Source organism: Panthera pardus, unplaced genomic scaffold (assembly GCF_024362965.1).
Source record: "Panthera pardus isolate Hobbes unplaced genomic scaffold, ASM2436296v1 HiC_scaffold_1, whole genome shotgun sequence".
In the NCBI taxonomy this organism is placed as follows: domain Eukaryota; kingdom Metazoa; phylum Chordata; class Mammalia; order Carnivora; family Felidae; genus Panthera; species Panthera pardus.
Genome location: NW_026526654.1, coordinates 41,662,043 through 41,678,622, shown reverse-complemented (window position 1 = coordinate 41,678,622; position 16,580 = coordinate 41,662,043). Strand labels below are relative to the sequence as shown.

At 40.5% G+C, this 16,580-nt stretch overlaps 1 protein-coding gene across 7 annotated transcripts in view; it reads right to left on the bottom strand.

Annotated features, from left to right (window-relative positions):
• Positions 1-16,580, bottom strand: part of TBC1D4 (TBC1 domain family member 4) — a 188,504-nt gene that overhangs the window by 54,776 nt on the left and 117,148 nt on the right. For 6 of the 7 annotated variants that reach the window (XM_053898034.1, XM_053898059.1, XM_053898149.1 and 3 more), the window contains exons 2-5: positions 12,991-13,569; positions 11,469-11,558; positions 7,475-7,579; positions 1,566-1,698 (exon numbers count right to left, since the gene is read on the bottom strand). In XM_053898034.1, the coding sequence (XP_053754009.1) occupies positions 1,566-1,698; positions 7,475-7,579; positions 11,469-11,558; positions 12,991-13,569 (907 nt within the window). Of the gene's footprint in view, positions 1-1,565; positions 1,699-7,474; positions 7,580-11,468; positions 11,559-12,990; positions 13,570-15,484; positions 15,737-16,580 lie in introns of those variants that run through there. The other variant, XM_053898096.1, reaches the window with a different exon arrangement.

Sequence of the window (16,580 nt, the reverse complement as noted above, 5' to 3'; positions counted from 1 at the left end):
AGAATGTGAGTGGATTAGGGGCAGAGAGAGAGGGAGACACAAAAACCAAAGCAGGCTCCAGGCTCCGAGCTGTCAGCATACAGCCCGACACGGGGCTTGAACTCACAAGCTGTGAGATCATGACCTGAGCCGAAGTCAGACTTTCAACAGACTGAGCCACCCAGGAGCCCCCTCTTATTTATTATTTAGCTTTCAAATAAGTAGTTGATATGTAAAAATGTAAATCCTTATGAGGTCAAATCTATCAATGTTTTCTTTTAACAGTTACTGCATTTTTGTATCTTAATACAGGCTTTCTTGTTTAAGGACACAAGAATATTCTTATTTAATTTTAATGATTTTAATATTTTGTTTACATTGAGGAGTTTGATCCATCTAGAATGTATTTTGAGTAGGATAAGTGGAAGGAATATTTCTCTCTTTGGATAGCAAAATGATCCAACACTTCTTCCTGAGCAATTCAGCCTTTCCTCCAGAAATTTATAATGTTCTCTTTACTATACACCAAAGAATACTCCATTTTTGTAACGGTACAAATGTGAAAATAATGTGCATTTGGTATACTATACATTTTAAAATCTGAATATTACATTTAAATAGTCCTTGATCACACAGCTGAATGGATATTCAATCAACACTGATGTTCATCATCAATTTTGCCATGTGCCTATAATCTTGCTGTCTACTGAGCAGAAATCACAATTTGCATTTACAATGACTAGACCATTCTCTGCCGGGTTCTGGAGCTTGCGTTCTCCCCATCTATCATAATACCTCTCATGCCAAACTGCATTCACTGACTCACATGCCTGTCTTCCACTCTAGATTGCAAGCTCCTGAAGGCGCAGGCCGCATCTCAGTCATTTCTGTATCCCCGGTGCCTAGCACATTGCCTGGCACATAGCAGATGCTTAACAAGGGTTTCCTGACTTGCATTTCTTCTCTTGTGAAGTTGTTTTCAACCGTTTTTTTTTTTTTTGTTAGTAAGAGATACTGAGGAGAAAGGGGATGTGAGTCACAGAGTCACCTCTCCCTCATTTCCCCTCCTCCTTCCTGAGTACACTTTTTTTTAAAAACCTGCTTTATGATATCACATTATCCATGTCATCTTCAAATGTCCCTCAAAAACCATGCAAGGTTCATTCCAGTTCTATACTTTTACGGAAAAGAACATATCAAGTGAGAGGGGAATAAAAAGAGACTTCTATAAACAGTCGACATTCTGGGATGCCTTTGCCTCTCTTCCCTCATTCGACAAATATTTGGGCAGTTCCCACTAAGTCCACAGCAGTCTTAAGAATTGTGAGAAATCCAACTCCCTTCCTCGAGTCTGCCTTCAGAAAAAAAATAAAAAATTAAAAAGAGAACGAAAGAAGGGGTGGGGGGAAATGCCAGGCGCCTAGGAGAGAGACTGCTCACACAAATCTGACTGGACATGAGAAAGGACTCTTTGGGCCCTGATTTCACTCGGAAACAAAGAACGATTCAATGACAGGAGTGACTTTCTCACTTTCCCAAATGCCAGAGCAAATCTGCTTTTGCCCCGGGGCCAAGTTATACTGTACCTTCAACCCTCTCACAGAGCTTATGCAGAGAGTGCATGGGGCAGGCCTCGCACAGCTTGATCTGGGTCTTGGCACTCTGCAGGGCAGCTGCTGTGCTGAAAGCCTGCTTCAGAGTCAGCATTACCTCATCCACCTACAGGAAGAAACAGAACTCAGGTCTCTAAAAGTTTGCTTTCACGGTCACACATTGAAAGTCCAACGGCAACGTGAGACGTTGTGGATGGTTGACTAAATAATAAATGAGGGAATTTGATGACTACAGAGCTAGTAGAGAGAAAATATCAAGTGTAACCTTAGACCTTCAATTATCCTATCATTGAAGCTGGATAAAGTGAGGCCATGTGAAGGTCTAGCACACTAATGACTTGAATGCTATTTTTGAATTCCACTGAGGGCTCCACCGTCACTGACAGTCAATCAGATCTTTCTTTAATTAAGTAGTATAACAGACTCCTTGGGAAGTTTTGTCTGCAATCCATAGGGAGCAACAAAAGAGGTTAAATGTTCACTTCTGGTAATAGGTATCCTATTTACTTCATCCTTCTGGATCATTTTTAGTGTAAAAACAAATAAAACATGGGTTTAAGCCAAGTTCTGGGGGAAAACAAGTTCCATTTAAATCAGGTCAAGGGAAGTCTGTGAAGCTTGCTCTGTGTCTGCTAATTTATTATCATTTCACTTCTGATTTACGACACTAAGAAGTTCTGACATCATGTTAGCGAACAGCTGGGTCTCACCACCAGGTCAGCAGTTTGAAAACCTCAAGCCAGTTTCCCCCCAGCCTTTCCAATGACTCAGTCAAGAAGTGTAAGTCTAGCATTCTAGCCTAGTGGTTGCTTCTTTGGGGTCATCCTCAACCACTGCTACACTGACCTCAGGCTCCGTCTCCCCTGCTGATGTAATCATCAATGTGAGTTGTGGTTTCCCCATATACTGTACACTGATCAAAGTCTAAAACCTCCATATGAAGCTGCAAGGTGCCAAGGTCCTCAGCAGAGGCAGCTTGGCTATTGAAAACCCAAGTCTCTTTTTCCCCTCCCCCTTCAGCCTGGCTTAAGAAGAAGCTATTATAGAAAGGATTTAATTGGGGCGCCTGGGTGGTTCAGTCGGTTAGGTGGCCGACTTCAGCTCAGGTCATGATCTTGCAGTCCGTGAGTTCTAGCCCCGCGTCAGGCTCTGTGCTGACAGCTCAGAGCCTGGAGCCTGCTTCATATTCTGTGTCTCCCTCTCTCTGACCCTCCCCTGTTCATGCTCTGTCTCTCCCTGTCTCAAAAATAAATAAACATTAAAAAAAAAAAAAAAAAAGGATTTAATCTACTTCTGCATTTGAGTGTATGAAGAACCTGCAATGAAATAACTTTATTCCTCTAATATTACTAAAAGGAGAGATCCAAACACTGAGCAACCAGTCGTTATTAAGTTGACTATGTTACCAATTTTTTAAAGGCTTGTGAATAATTTCACATTGTTCCATAAGTAATGAATTATTCATAACGTCTGCTCTCTTACACCATAACTAAAAAATAAAAATTTCTCACTCTTGAAAACAAAAGCACCACATGTTTAATGCCTTTGCAGTTTTATTTCATTTGCCTTGTTGTGTATTCAAAAGCAATTTCAATGACTTGAGAACATGTTTGTTTTTATTTTCTTGTTTCTCATTTATTAAAGGCACCAAAAGGATGAATCCTCTGCTTAGCTTTCATGTGGAATTATTGTGTGTAATTATTAATACTGCTTTGTAAAGGGCCTCCAATGGAAATACTGAACTTTCACGTTTTCTTCTTTATTTCTAGATGAAACAAAAGCCCATTTCAATAGTATCTAATATGTGGCTACCAATTTCTTCCAGCCACAAATATTACTAAAAACTTTATCGGACTTCTAAAATTTTAAATGTTTTGCTTTTTTAGATCCATCATTTTTTTAGATGGCCTATAAATTCTATCATGGGATCAGAGCATCTAAAAGTTCAAACAAGTGCAGTATGAATAACTTGTTTCAGTCTAGATATAACAACAAAAATATCATAGGTCATGTTAAGAGGTTAAAAGTAAAGGACTTAACAAGGATAAATCCATAATGCCCATAAACATTTATGCACCAAACTTAGGTATTTCATAGCATTTAAGAATGTAAATGTAAGAATCACAGAATGTGTAAGGACTTCACAGGATTACCTAGTTCAATTCTCTGGAAAATGTAAACTATTAAACTCCATACAAATTCTGGGTCTTGGGAGCATGAGCCTTTTTTTTCCCCCATACTTTTCCTGGATACTGTTGTCTGCATCTGTGGGGTTTTACTTTTCCTTGGTCTATAGGTAGCAACTTCCATTTTTTTCCAGGCCTATTAGACTAATTTTGGAGACTGCAAAAGTGGTGTTTTCCATCAATCTCATGGTTTTCGTCAAACAAGATGAAGCCACCTGCCTACCGCTAATTTACAAGGGACGAAAGGCATACTGAGCATCTAAACTCGGGGTGAAAAACCCCAGGAGTCATGAGAACCACTACACTGTTTGTCAATTCACAGCAACTGCTACAAAAAAAGAAAAGAAAATGTGAGCTGTGTATTCTTTGTACTCAGAGAAGATAACTCAGTATGTGTGGTTTTGCAATACTTTGTCTTACACAACTGCCAAGCCACATCAATCGTAGCACTGCTTAGACTATAATATTTAATTAACTGTTTTGTTCTATATACCAGCTGCTTGAACTATCCTCATTTAATACAGGAAATCTCATTTAGTTTTTCTTCTAGCTTGGAGTTCTGATGCCCCACATTTCAGTTAAGATGCCACTGATAAAATTAGAATCAACAAGTTTTAAAAGATTCCGGCAAAGCCCTGTTCTAAGGAATAGCAATGCCCAAATGGAGATTTGGACACAGCTTCAGTGTAAGAGGAAGACATTCTCAGCCAGTCTGGGCTGTGGCCTTAGTCACAGAGCTTCCTCAGGTGGCAAATTCAGCACATTCTCAGACTTTCTACTCTTAACTCCCTGTTTCAAACACATGTATGAGGACAAAACAAAAATACTAAAATCTATAAACAAAACCAAACCTGTACAAGAGATTGAGAATAAGGTTTCATGTAGTTTTTCTTTCAGTGCAGGTTACTAGTAATCAGATTAACTGGCACCTAGAAAATGTCTGAAATAAGAGTCACACACTCACTCAGAATACACTGAAAGACCACCTGATACTCTAGTCTAGAAACGTGGGGGGATACAACAAGAATGAGGGTGGTTGTGGCCTTGTATGAGTCACCATCTAGTGGACTAGAAAGTTATGTGAACAAGTAAGAGAGGGCATTTATAGGAACTGTTAGGGACCTATAAACAATGTGTCGCAAGAGCACTGGCAATAAAGCAACTAAAAGAAGTCAATTCCTTAAAAAAAAAAAAAAAAAAAAAGGCATCCGAAAAAGCTTCACTAGGATGTACACAAATACAAAGCTGAAAAGAAGAAGGGGATTTAAGTGACAGTAAAGCAAGGCCAGGCTGGGGTCACATCCAATGAAGAAGTAAAGAGAATGTGAAAACAGGTAATGAAAGAATGGCACAGTCTCCCTGTTCAGAAGCAGCACAGACCCTGGAGACCCACCAGGTCACCCTCCCTCCTGACAATATAAAAGTGTGAGCCCTGGCTGTGGCTTCTTCTCACACAGCAGACTCCTCACTCTGCGCAGCTAACAGTGACCTCAGAACGTCAGCTGTACTTGTGTGGGCCCCAGCCACTCACTGAACATCTTGATCCCATGTGTCCCAAACCACATGAAAGCAACCTCACACCAATCATCACACCAGCCTCTGCTGTCTGGCCCAGAGACCAGCTCGGGCCATGTGAGAATACGGTCACGAAAGGGAGAGGCAACCCAGTGGGGACCAGAGAAAGAGGAAGGCCCTTTTGCCATGCCAGACAATCTAGAGCTTGTCTTTTAACATGGAGGCATAATCTGGTTCCTGGAAGTTTTGTGAGAAAAAAAAACCTAGAGCATGATGCACAAAGTGGACAGATGACATATTAAGCCAGTGAGCGGCAGGGAGACTAGTTAGGACCCTAGAGTGATGATGGCCTAAGCAAGGAAGAGGAATGCCCAGACTCAGGTAGCAGGCAGAGAGGGAAAGGAGGAGAAATGGATAAGGGACTTTTCTACCTTTACCTGAACAGGATTTGGTGAACAAGGGGATACAGAAGGTGAAGGAGAATGCCTTATGATTTCTAAATTCAGAAGCTGGGTAAATGGAGCTGCTAAAATAAAACACGGAACACAGGACAGGTTTTAGAAAGGCAGAAGAGTAAGGGATCCCCGACATGGTGGAAGACTCAGCCTCAGCAAGGAAGAGGAACCATGGAAGGAGGGAGGGAGGGGTGAGCAGGGAGCAGGATGGCATATTCTCCTGGCCTTATTTTCTACCTGATGCTTACCTGGCTGGCACTTTCCGGTTCTGTGTCACTGTTCTCTTTGGCTTTCTCTTTCTCCTTCCCTGTCCTCATCTGCTCCCATGCCTTCAACTATCATGTATATGATGGCAACTCTCAAATTTCTATCTCCAATCCTGAACTGGACCCATTACACAGTGGTCACCTGGATCTCAACATGGGGAGTTTTTCTGGGCATGGTTAATTATCTAGCATGAGAACAAAATGTAAATGGAACTCTGTTGAGGAATTGTTAGTGATGGGAGTACTCTATTCCCCAGAGAAACAGGTTGAGATCCCAGAGGGCCCCAGGCAGAAAGTGCCTTTGTTGGAGCACCCGGGTGGCTGACGCAGTTGATCGCCAGATTCTTGATACCATATGGACTCAGGTCGTGATCTCGGGGTTGTGATCTCAGGGTCGTGGGATCGAGCCCCACGTGCAGCCAGCACTGAGCAGAGCCTGCTCGGAATTCTCTCTCCCTCTCTCTCTGCTCCTCTTCTGCTCGCGCTCTCTCTCTCTCAAAATAAATAAACAAAACTAAAAAAAAAAAAAAAGAAAAAAGAAAGAAAGTGCCTTTGTACCAATTCACTCCCATTTCTTCATTTTTCCTACTCTCAGTGTCTATATGGGAAGTATGGGAGGCCAGAGTTGAGCAGAAATGCTGGCAATGTGCACCAAAGAAATGAGGAGAATGCTGTCTGGCTTGTTGTGTACATCTAAGAGGTGTGTGTTTCCCCAGGAGAAATGCTTGCAGGCAGACTATATACCTAAAGACATATTTTTCTTCAAAGTATGGTGACAGAGCTAATGGTTTGTGTTAAAATGGTTAGGAGAGATCATAAAAGTGGAAGAAAAAGTAAAAAATGTTAGGGGAAAAATATCAAAATATTTTTAGTTGCTCACGTGCATTTCTAAGTTTGCCTTAAATATTTCTTCAGCTCCAGCTGCCCCCATGAAGGGGTAGGTAGAGGGAGTGAGGGGAGGGTGTTGGAAAGAAGAATCAACTTTTAAATTCCAAAGAAAGAAAATAAAGGCTAAAATAAGACCATAAGAAATAAAGTTTTTAAAAAATGAGAACAGTCGCTAATTAAGAAAGAAAGCCAAATCCTTCTCTGCTGATTACATCAGCATTACCTTCTCTGAGATGTTATAATAATTCAGAGAATAAGAGATCTGTGGTCTTCCTTTTCGTCTTATCTGAGCAATGGGAAAAAGAACAGCTCTTTTCCTGTTATTAGTGTTTTCCTACCTTGTACAAATACGCCTGGTCACATGACTGGATTTGTTCAACTCCAGAAGGCATCTAGGCTTAAAAATTACCGTGACACTATGTTTTTGTCTTTCTACTATTGTGCTGCTTCAAACAGCAGAGACCTGTCTCTAGATGCCCTCTTCTTTTCCACTGGTGGCAGCTGCGTGAGGCTTGGGTGCAGCCTGGTAGCCGGAGTGGGCAGGAGCTAGTGGACAACGATCAACCACTTACCAAGGATTCACTGGCACACTGGAACACATAACAGATATACTGGCTCAGCCCAGGCTCCGGTGACTCCCGACAGATAAAGCCAAAGTGATCAACATGCTTTATACCCTACAGTTGGGGAAAAAAGTACAGCGTTCATTGGAATATGCCCATTTAATCAACACTATGGAAATTAGCATCAGTTCTATGCTTTCACGCTTCCATGAATTACTCCTTCTCAACCCTGGGATAGGGGACATAATGACATAGCAAATTTGTGTGGTGGTCTTTTGACACATAAAATAAAGGGAGAGACCAATTCAGATTGCTTTGTTTCAGACAAACACTCCTGCACGCTGTGACTCTGACCACAGGAAGAAAACTGTGATGGCGTGATTGATTGTCTCTTGTAATAAAACTGCTACTCGGTGTTTGCAAGTAATGGAGTTTTCAATTTATGGGTCTTCTTGGAACGAACAGTCTGATAGTTTATCAGAAGCCCTGTTCTCGTCTATATGAAGCTAAGAATCAGAAACACTACAGCTAACAATGCCCTAATTAAATGGCATGCAATTCCCCAAAGTGTGCACTGAAAATACTAGAATACCTGTCTATATGCATAGATATTCAAGGAACCACAATGGTTAGAAAAATAATATATTAATGAAATTACTGCAGGTATCAATTATCCAAATTAAAAGTCACTGTACTTTCTGAATGCAGGCTAAATAACCTCAGTTATGCTTAATAAAAAAAAATTGTGAATCATCTGTCAATTTCAGCCAGGCTGAATCCATACACAACCAATCAGGAGACAGCACCTTGTTATTTTAATAGCAAGCACAGTACTCTAAAAAGCCAGGTAGACAAAAAATTTAAAGTTGTCGTGAAATCACCTAAATCCCAGTGAAAAGAAAATAGGCTTTGGAGTCAGACAGATTTGTGCTTCATTCTTAGTTCAACCCATCTACAAGATATGAGACATTGTGCTGGGTTTCTAATAATGATCTCTAAGGCTCCGTTTCTCATTATAAAATAGTAGTAGTAATGGTACCTATGCCAGCAATTTTCAAAATTTACAACTAAGAATTATCTATAATAGTCACCAGCACATAACTTTGATAAATGGTAACCTCTATTACATATCTTGTAATATGCTCAGTCTATCCAATGGATATGAATAAGGGAAATCAATTCTGACCAAAGAAAAAAGTCAATAAGGAGGAATGAGGTTACAATTTATGAGGTAAAAGTAAGCTCCATCTGGCACAACTCCTTAGTGATTAAAAAATATCTTTTACTAGCTTAGTACTAAATGGGAAAAATTCATAGCACCTCATTAACTTAGGGAGACTTCAAGCAGTGGCAATGTCTCCAGAAAAGAAAAGCCACTCCCTTCTTCCCTATGCTTGCCAGGGACACAGTCCTATAGATTTTGCACAAAGAAACTGTTTGTAGGTGTGCATGTGTTAAAAAGCAGGTCTGTTGTTGAATGTGGCCACATTGTATCAGTTCAGTTCTGTAGAGAGAAGTAGTAAGAGCAGGGCACTCAGTAAGGAGCAGAGGTTAACTTGACAATTATTCTCATCAAAGGCCTTTCCACAAATGTTTAATTCTTTTTCTGCACCCGAAGGTTAGAAAACAAAGCTTGCTTTAGAAAAAGAGGGGGAAAAGCAAAAATCATGTTTGGACTGCTAGTTTTATATATTTGGTTTGGTTGGGGTTTTTTCCTTTTTTTTTTTACACCTCTTCCCCGCCCCACCCCCCACCCCCCACCCGCCTTTGGATGTTCAATGATCATTGCTAATTTTCTTACTGGGAGGTCTGAGGGCTGGGCAGGTGAGAGGCATAGCTTTTTAGAATGACTGTTGGTGTTCTGGGGGGCAGAAACTACACTGGTTTGTACATCACTTCTTCCTCTATACTCGCCACAAGGTCCCACATGTAGAAATGCTCATTCAACATTTATTGAACACTTAACTATTAAGCTATATCTTAACATTTTATTCTGATGCCTTACAGAATGAGACACCACAAAATAAGACACCTGCCCTCACAAAGTTTATGATCTTGCAGGGACTCTCCAGTAGGCAGGTAATTACAAGACTTAATAACTATTTTTTTCAGGGGTGCCTGGGTGGCTCTGCCAGTTGAGCATCTGACCTCTGATTCTGGCCCAGATCGTGATCTTGCGGATCATGGGTTCAAGCCCTGGATCAGGCCCTGTGCTGACGGTGCAGAGCCCACGTGGGATTCTCTCTCTACCTCTCTTTCTGCCCCTCCCCTGCTCATGCTCTTGCTCTAAATAAATAAATAAATGTTTTTTTTTGTTTTTTTCAGTTAAAGTGAATATAATCTTTCTACCACATTTTTGGTCCTTTAAGTAGAATTTAGAAAATTACCATTTATCATTCCTATAAAGATGCTGCCTCTCTCTCTCTCTGTTATTAAAGTAGAAAGTTTTTACCTTCATGACATTATTTTATGTCACCATGTAATATAACAAATATTAGAATATTAGAAGCAAAACTGCATTAGCTGAGGCCAAGGTGAATAATTAACAAGATGTACAAAAGCTTGTCATTTTTGAAAGGAAGAATGTCTAACTATCATACCTATGGCAATGCTAACTCTGAAATTTAAAAATAAATAGGAAGTCCCAGGGTGTCTTCTAGCTCAGTCGGTTTGAGTGTCTGACTCTTGATTTCAGCTCAGATCACGGTCCTAGTGTTGGGTTATGGGATGGAGCCCCACATAGGGCTCTTCACTGAGTGTCTCAGAGAGTCTCTCTTCCTCTGCCCCCCGCCCCTGCTCACACACTCTCTAAAATAAAAATTAAAATAAAATAAAATAAAATAAAATAAAATAAAATAAAAATAAATGGGTAGTCTTGTGTGTTTGGGGTTTTTTTTGTTTTGTTTTGTTTTGTTTTTTTGGTAGTCTTGATTTTTCAACATTAAAATACAGAAAAGGACCTTGGCAAGATCTAGGTCCCTAAAGGTGCACCTAAGTCACCCCACTAGGAGAGAAGTTAATCCTTTTCTATTCCAGAGACCTCCACTGAGGCATCCTTGCATTCTTAACCTTCCCATATTTAGGTTTAGATACTCTCTCCACTCCAACATCTTCAAAAACTCTTTCTGTGTTTACAATATATTTAGGAAGCTCTAACTTTCAGACAGACATTGTAAATTATTACTGTGGACACTGGTGTAGGCCTACTATGACTTTGCACACATTTGGCTGTGTCAATAATTTCAAAACATTCAAATACACAGTTTGTGACCTAAAAATAAACAAAGAACAAAAATATACCAAAACGTTGTTTTTCCAACTTTAGCATTTACATTAAAAGAAGTTGAAAGTACTAGTTCTCCTTTTACTACCTACTAGGATATAAAGAGCAAACATGACTCAGTGATACCCACAAGTCCCACTGCCCAAGACTCTGAGGAACACTAACTGTGAAGGTATGTCCAAAAGAACTCTCCACCACAAAAATTCCACCAGAGGAAGGTATCTGATGAAGTGACATTACAAGGAAAAAGTGGTGACAAAAACGAGGGCCAACTATTAATATGCTGAGGGACCTGGACAGGATTTTGTTATCAGCAGAGACACAAACACAAGAGCTCTTATTTAAGACAAATCCACTTAAAAAATTAAAATTCCAAAAAAATAGTAAAATTTGAAGGAGTCTAAATCTAGTTATTGGATGGTTAATTTAAAAACAAGATTAAGTGGGGCAACTGGGTGGCTCAGTTGGTTAAGTGCCAGACTTCGGCTCAGGTCATGATCTCACGGTTTGTGGGTTCAAGCCCCACGTCAGGCTCTGTGCTGACAGCTCAGAGCCTGGAGCCTGCTTCAGATTCTGTGTCTCCCTCTCTCTCTGCCCCTCCCCTGCTTGCACTCTATCTCTCTCTCTCAAAAAATAAACATTAAAAAAAAATTTTTTTTTTTTTAATAAAAACAAGATTAAGTTGGCTTCATCAAACATAAGATGTACCTTAATACATACCTGAGAACAAGAAGAGATATCTTTAAAATTCTTTTCAAGCACAACTGATTTAGTGTCTGGACTGATAAGGTTAATCTCAAACCGCCCAACCTTAAAAATAAAAACATTCCAGTTAATTTCAACTTGCAAGGACCCAACATCTTACTTCACAATTAAATATCCAAATAGTAATACAGATTCAATTGCTCACATATTCACATGTGCTTCAACACCCAATCCAACCAGTATTTCAACTCCAAATATCGGCTGCCTCACCACATTTCCTCCTTTTGTCCAAAGATCATGAAAATTAAACAGGTCTTAAGTTACGAGATACAAGAAACCTTTCTTTTTTTCATATTAAAAGTGATTGTCTTTTTAAAAACATGCAACCTTTCCTCACTTCACGATTTCTAAAGCACCAATTATTATATTATAATTGATAATCATACTTCCTCCCAAATGGTCAAAAGATAGTATTTGCAATTGGACAAATTAGTTAAAATTTTTGAAAACCAACAACCAGAGAAATTAACGTCAATTCCTGTTGCTAGTTAAAAAAACGAATAAATCCGACAGCCCCAAAAGAGAGTAAGCTCAGTGAGAGTTATCACCCAAGAAAAGACCATGGACACTTTTCATTACATGCCTAGAGTTATCAAAAACAAAAGAGGGCAAAACAAAAGAACCCATGAACCTCTGATAGGTCAGGATTACACACAGGGATTGTTTACCAAGGTACACTGTGGAATTTCCTTGCTAGGGTTCGTTACCACAAGATAAAAGGACAGTCACTCTTTTTTTTTTTTTTTTTTTTTTTTTTTTCAGGAAAAGTCAGATCTTACAAGCTGAGGACTAAAGAACCTTTCCAGGGCTTTGTTTTCACTGAATTTCTTTTAGGTGCAACTTGGCATTTTCTATCTCCTGTACAAATTCGAAAACTACTTTTTAGAATGAAGATGTATCTTTTACATCTATAATACAGTCTGTACCACATTAGTTTAGTAACGGATCCAGTAAGTAGTCAGGCCCATGATGTTTCTTTAACCTTCTTCTTGGGTATAACAGAAGGAATTGGTGTGTTCTCATCTGAAAATACACCTGTGAGTCTCTAGACTTTTCCTTCTCTAAAGAAAACTTTCTCTAACCCCATGCCTATCTCACTTTCCTAGATTCACATCTTTAAATCCGCTGTAAGACTGGCTTTCTGCAGCTGTGTAAGAGACAGCCAACAACTTCCATTTAAGATCAATCTAAGGCAAACGCTGGGGGCACGAAGGAGAATCTACTTCATTGCTTTTTTTTCTCCGTCTCTCTGTGTCCTGTTCCCTCATTGCTTAAAATCCGCATTCCAGGTCTTCCTCGCAGCCCTGTTCTGCTCGCCTTTGCTCTTTTCTCCACCAGCCTAGTCTTCAGGCAGGGAAGAGCGGAGCCTGGAGGAGCGAGCGCAGAGCGCGGAACAGGGCGGGGCCGGCCCGGTCAGCGCTGCGCGAGGGAGCCCCGCCCGCATCCTCCCCTCCCCCCAACCCCGCCGGGGCGGCACCTGGAACAGCATCGTCCTATTCTTCTCCGAATCCGAGGGCTGTACGTGACTCGGCGCGCTGGCGTGTCTCCTCCGCGGCTGTGGTTTTTGGCTGTTCTCCTGAACCTTCCTTTGTAAGACGCCAGTGACACTGCTGCACCGAGACCGGAACTCCTGCTGTTCGTCAAAGCCACAATCTTCCAAAATCCGCTCCGGGAAGCCAACTCGAGAGCTGGGCAGCCCAGGCTGGCCGGCCGCGGCTGCGAAGGCAGGCTGGATGCTGGGGAGGCCATCCCCTTCCTCCGCCAGGACTTCTGAGGCTGCGGCCTCGAAGACCACCGGATCATCGCCCGCCTCCGCGCCGCCGCGCTGCTCGCCCTGGCTCTTCAGGCGCTGCTGCTCGTGCAGGCTGAACTTCTCGATGCAGTCGTCGATGAGGCTCGACGGGGCCTTCTTGTGGGTCACGGTCACCTTTCCGCAGTACAAGACCTCGAACTTCTGAGAGTTGTAAAAGGCATCCTCGTTGTCTTTGCTGGCTTTGGCATCCTCTTTCATGGCAGCTTTCGATAACTGCCTTATGCTGCTTATAACGTCAGGAACCTGGAAAAGAATTTAAAATCCACATCTCAGTTGAATATTTATTTAGAGACCATTTGCATTTACCCAGACTTGTTCTTTTCACACAGAATGCATTCCCATTCTAAATGATAACATATAGAAAGGAAGTCAGACCCCACACAAGGTAAAACTTAAATTACACTGTCAGACATAAATGGTTTAAAAGTAGGATAGAAATTTAATATCAGTATTATACTTTCCCATTTTAAATGCATTTGTTTCCCAAAAACAAAACAGATTAAATAGGCCACCGCCAGCCTTTAATAAATCATAATATATCCTTTGAGTAGTCTGAAAAGTTACAATGATGGGTCAGTTTTAAAAAATTAAGATTTGAACAAAAGTATACACTAACAGATATCAACCAGGACTGAAAAAATAAATGAAATAAATAAATAAATAAATAAAAGTTATTATAAGTCTCAGCTAAAAGGAACCAATGCTTCAATAATGAGGATAAAATAAACTTTCTGGATAAGGACGTTAAGATCCAGACACTTCTCATCTGCATATTAAAAGCATAGTAAGATACCATTACATACCCATTAGAATGGCTAACAACAAAAAGGTGAAGGACCCGCTGGGGTGTGGAGCTCTCATACATTGTATGCAGAAATGTAAAATGGCAAAACCACATTAGAAAATCTTTGGGGAGTTTCTCCGGAGTTAAGTGTAGATTTCATGACCCAGTAATTCCACTCCTAGAAATTGAGCTAAGAGTCCTGAAAACATATGTCCACAACAAAAGCTAGTCCACAAATACTCATAGAAGCCTTACTCACAATACCCAAAATAACCAACCCAAATGTTCATCAACAAGTGAACACTCACTAAGCATCAGGGAAATGCAAATCAAAACCACAATGAGATATATCATCTCACCAAATGGTTATCATTGAAAAATACAAGAGAGAAGTACCGGCAAGAATCTGGAGAAAAGGGAATCCCCATGTTGTGTCAGTGGGAACGTAAACTGGTGCAGGTAGTATGGAAAACAGTATGGAGTTTCCTCAAGGTACTAACCATGGAACTTTTATATGATCTACCAATTTCACTTCTGGGTATATATCTAAAGGAAACAAAAATCACTATATCAAAAAAGATACCTGCACCCCCATTATTAACAATAGCCAAGACATGGAAACAACCTCAGTGTCTGTCCATAATTAATAGATTTAAAAAAAATACAGATATAAATATAAATGCACGGTGGAATATTATCAAGCCATAAAAAAGGAAATCTGCCATTTGTAGCAACATGAATGGACCTCAAGAGCATTATGCTAATTGAAATAAGTCAGAGAGAGAAAGACAAATACTACATGATCTTAATTATATGTGGAATTTTTAAAAACTGAACTCACAAAGAAAACAGATTGGTGGCTGTCAGAGGCAAAGGAGGTAAGGGGTGGAGGTGTGCTAGGAATGGGTGAAGGTGGTTAAAAGGTACAAACTTATAGTTATAAATAAGTTCTGGGATGTCATATATAACATAGTGACCATAGTTAATAATACTACATTATATATTTGAAAGTCGCTGCAGAAGTAGATCTTAAAAGCTCTCATCACAAGAAAAAACCTGTAACTATGTGGTGAATGATGTTAAAATGATTTTGGCAATCATTTTCCAATATACACATGTATCAAATCCTTATACACCTTGAGCTAATACAACCTTGTATGTCAATTATGTCTCCATAAAACTGAAGAAAAAAAAAGCAAGCAGCTAAAATGTGGTACATTCATACAACAGAATACAAATCTTCATCTCTCACTTGGTTTACTGCACACATCTTTTAACTGGTGTCCCTTGCCCCCTTCAACCTACTCTCAAAAGCCAAAAGATCCTTTTTAAACTGAAGTAGAATCCTTTTTAAACTTACTTCACATTACTCACCTGCAAATCCTCCAAGCTGCCCATTTCATTAAAAGACAAGATCCTAACAATGCCCTAAGGCCCCCTCGCCATTTGCATGTGATAAATGTATAGATTAAATATGCCCTGTGGCCACATGTCCTCCATATGACCTTTAGTCAACCTAGATTTTCATCTTGTCATCCTAACCCCATTTCCTAGGACCTTACTCCTAAACTCCATCGCACTCTGCAGCAGCCATACTGGCCTCCTCAGAGCCATTCCTGGGACATGCCCGCCACATTCCTCCCTCAAGGGCTCTGAGCTCCACGCTCCTCCCCTAGTTAACTGCATGGCTCACTGTCTCACCTCATTAAATCCATGCTAATACCACCTTGTGAGGCAGCACCCACCCCCACACCAAAACACACGCACATGCACACGCACGCACTTGCACGCATACTGACATAGCCAGCATTCCCTGGATTTTTCCCCACTTCATTACTCTCTCTATATAGCACTTATCTCTTTTAACATTCTGTATAATTTATCTGCCAGAAATGTAGGCCCTACGAGGGCAGTGATTTCTGTCTTTTGTGTGTGTTTTTTTTCTTTCATGTTTTCCTTGTATCCCAGAACCTAGAATGATTCCTGGTACAAAGTACATACTTATGTTGGCCAACGGAAAAAAAAAAACAAGAACTTTCTGGATAATTTTTACCTTTGGGAAAGAAGATAATTTTATATTCAGGGCTGCTTCACATTTAGACATACGTGATAGATCTTCAAATCTTCTAGCACCAATTCTAAAACCGGAACTTCACATAATTATTTGGGATATACTGCCGGAACACTCACAGGTTAAAATCATAAGAATTTTGGGGCTCCTGGGTGGCTCAGTCAGGCAACCGACTTTGGCTCAGGTCATGATCTCGTGGTTTGTGAGTTCGAGCCCCACGTTGGGCTCTGTGCTGACAGCTCAGAGCCTGGAGCCTGCTTCAGATTCTGTGTCTCATACTCTCTCTGCCCCTCCCCTACTTGTGCTCTGTCTCTCTCTGTCTCTCAAAAATAAATAAATGTAAAAAAAAAATTTTTTTTAAATCATAAGAATTTCAGCTTGCTGGTCAAGTACTTCCTT